Source organism: Triticum urartu, chromosome 3A (assembly GCF_056163025.1).
Source record: "Triticum urartu cultivar PI428250 chromosome 3A, HENAU_Tu73, whole genome shotgun sequence".
Taxonomy (NCBI): domain Eukaryota; kingdom Viridiplantae; phylum Streptophyta; class Magnoliopsida; order Poales; family Poaceae; genus Triticum; species Triticum urartu.
In genome coordinates this window covers 154993024-154994229 of record NC_141875.1, presented here as the reverse complement: position 1 = coordinate 154994229, position 1206 = coordinate 154993024, and the positions used below count along the sequence as shown (strand labels likewise).

The 1206-nt window shown below is 39.0% G+C and overlaps 1 protein-coding gene across 1 annotated transcript; it reads right to left on the bottom strand.

Moving 5' to 3' along the window:
• Nucleotides 1-307: 307 nt before the first annotated feature.
• Nucleotides 308-794, bottom strand: LOC147979014 (uncharacterized). Its single transcript, XM_087514984.1, has 2 exons — nucleotides 752-794; nucleotides 308-450 (listed from the first exon to the last, which is right to left on the bottom strand). The coding sequence occupies exons 1-2, from the start codon at nucleotides 792-794 to the stop codon at nucleotides 308-310; spliced, it is 186 nt and encodes a 61-aa protein (XP_087371110.1).
• Between the last annotated feature and the right edge of the window lie 412 nt (nucleotides 795-1206).

The window sequence follows — 1206 nt, the reverse complement described above, 5'->3', positions numbered from 1 at the left end:
CTTGCAGGGTGCAAAACTTCACTTGTCTGAATGGAAAACACCTCCAGCAGATTATTGCACTTGAAATTAAAATAGTGAGAAGAGGTTCATTAATTGCTTCTATGGTACGACTAGCAGCTCCTGAAGCACATAATCATGCATCTTCATTCTGAAGCACATAATCATGCATCTTCATTCTGAAACACGTAATCATCCAAGGAGTAGCTGTTAGTCACACAAATGCCAGTGTAACCTCAAGTTCATTGGATGTCATTCTGAATAAAGAGAATAGGAGCGTGCCCAGCTATATCGTTCTGTCCAGTGTGTATCAACAGATCAAAAGTAGCAATAAATAGGTACTTAACCATTCATTACTCGACTGAAGCACAATGTAAAAAAAATGATAACCAAACCTGAAAAAGTTCAGTGTACTGTAGGTGTATGCAGTGCTTTCATAGAGTTGACAAAGAGCTACAAATGCACCATGAATTGGAAATAGAAAACGTGATCCTGCATCCTAAATTTTTTGTAGTTGCTACCATGTCTCACTAGTGTTCTGGACTGCACCTAGAGAAAAGTTCTGAAGCCTTCCACAGATATCCTCAACAACTTCCGGTCAAAGTGAAAATCCATAATTTTATGACGACGATTAAAGTTTAAGAAAAGTCACATTTGTGTCCTTTAGCAATATGAGGTAACCGAAAGGTTCAAATTTTGATCAATTCAAGGTATGATCAGCCCCAATAGCAGTGTTTCGACTAACTGAACTGACAAAACATTATACTCACTATCAGCAAGGCAATGATATTGTGCATTGAGATCACGGTTACTTGGGCTTAAATGATTTGTGCTTCTTATTGGGGTGCCACCCTTCCCGGTTTCTTACTATGCCTTCTTGTGCAACAGAGCAGATTCACAATGACTGGATGGTCAACCTAATACAGTAGCAGCACCCCGATTCGATTCTAAGTTTAAATGGCCAGACATGGTACTTTTAAGTAGCAGGGGACAGTCCAATTCATCCAAAATAGTGGAGCTCCAAGGAAAAAAGATGGAGTTTATTCATAATAAAGAAGAAACATGGCTATTTATTAGAACATGCAACATATGGCGACTCTAAACAAAGGATTCATCAGACACAAACCGCCGAATGTAAACTATTTATTGAAAATAGGAGCTTAGTAGGAGGACTGGGAGCATCTGTAGGCTAGATCTAAACAGAAGCTC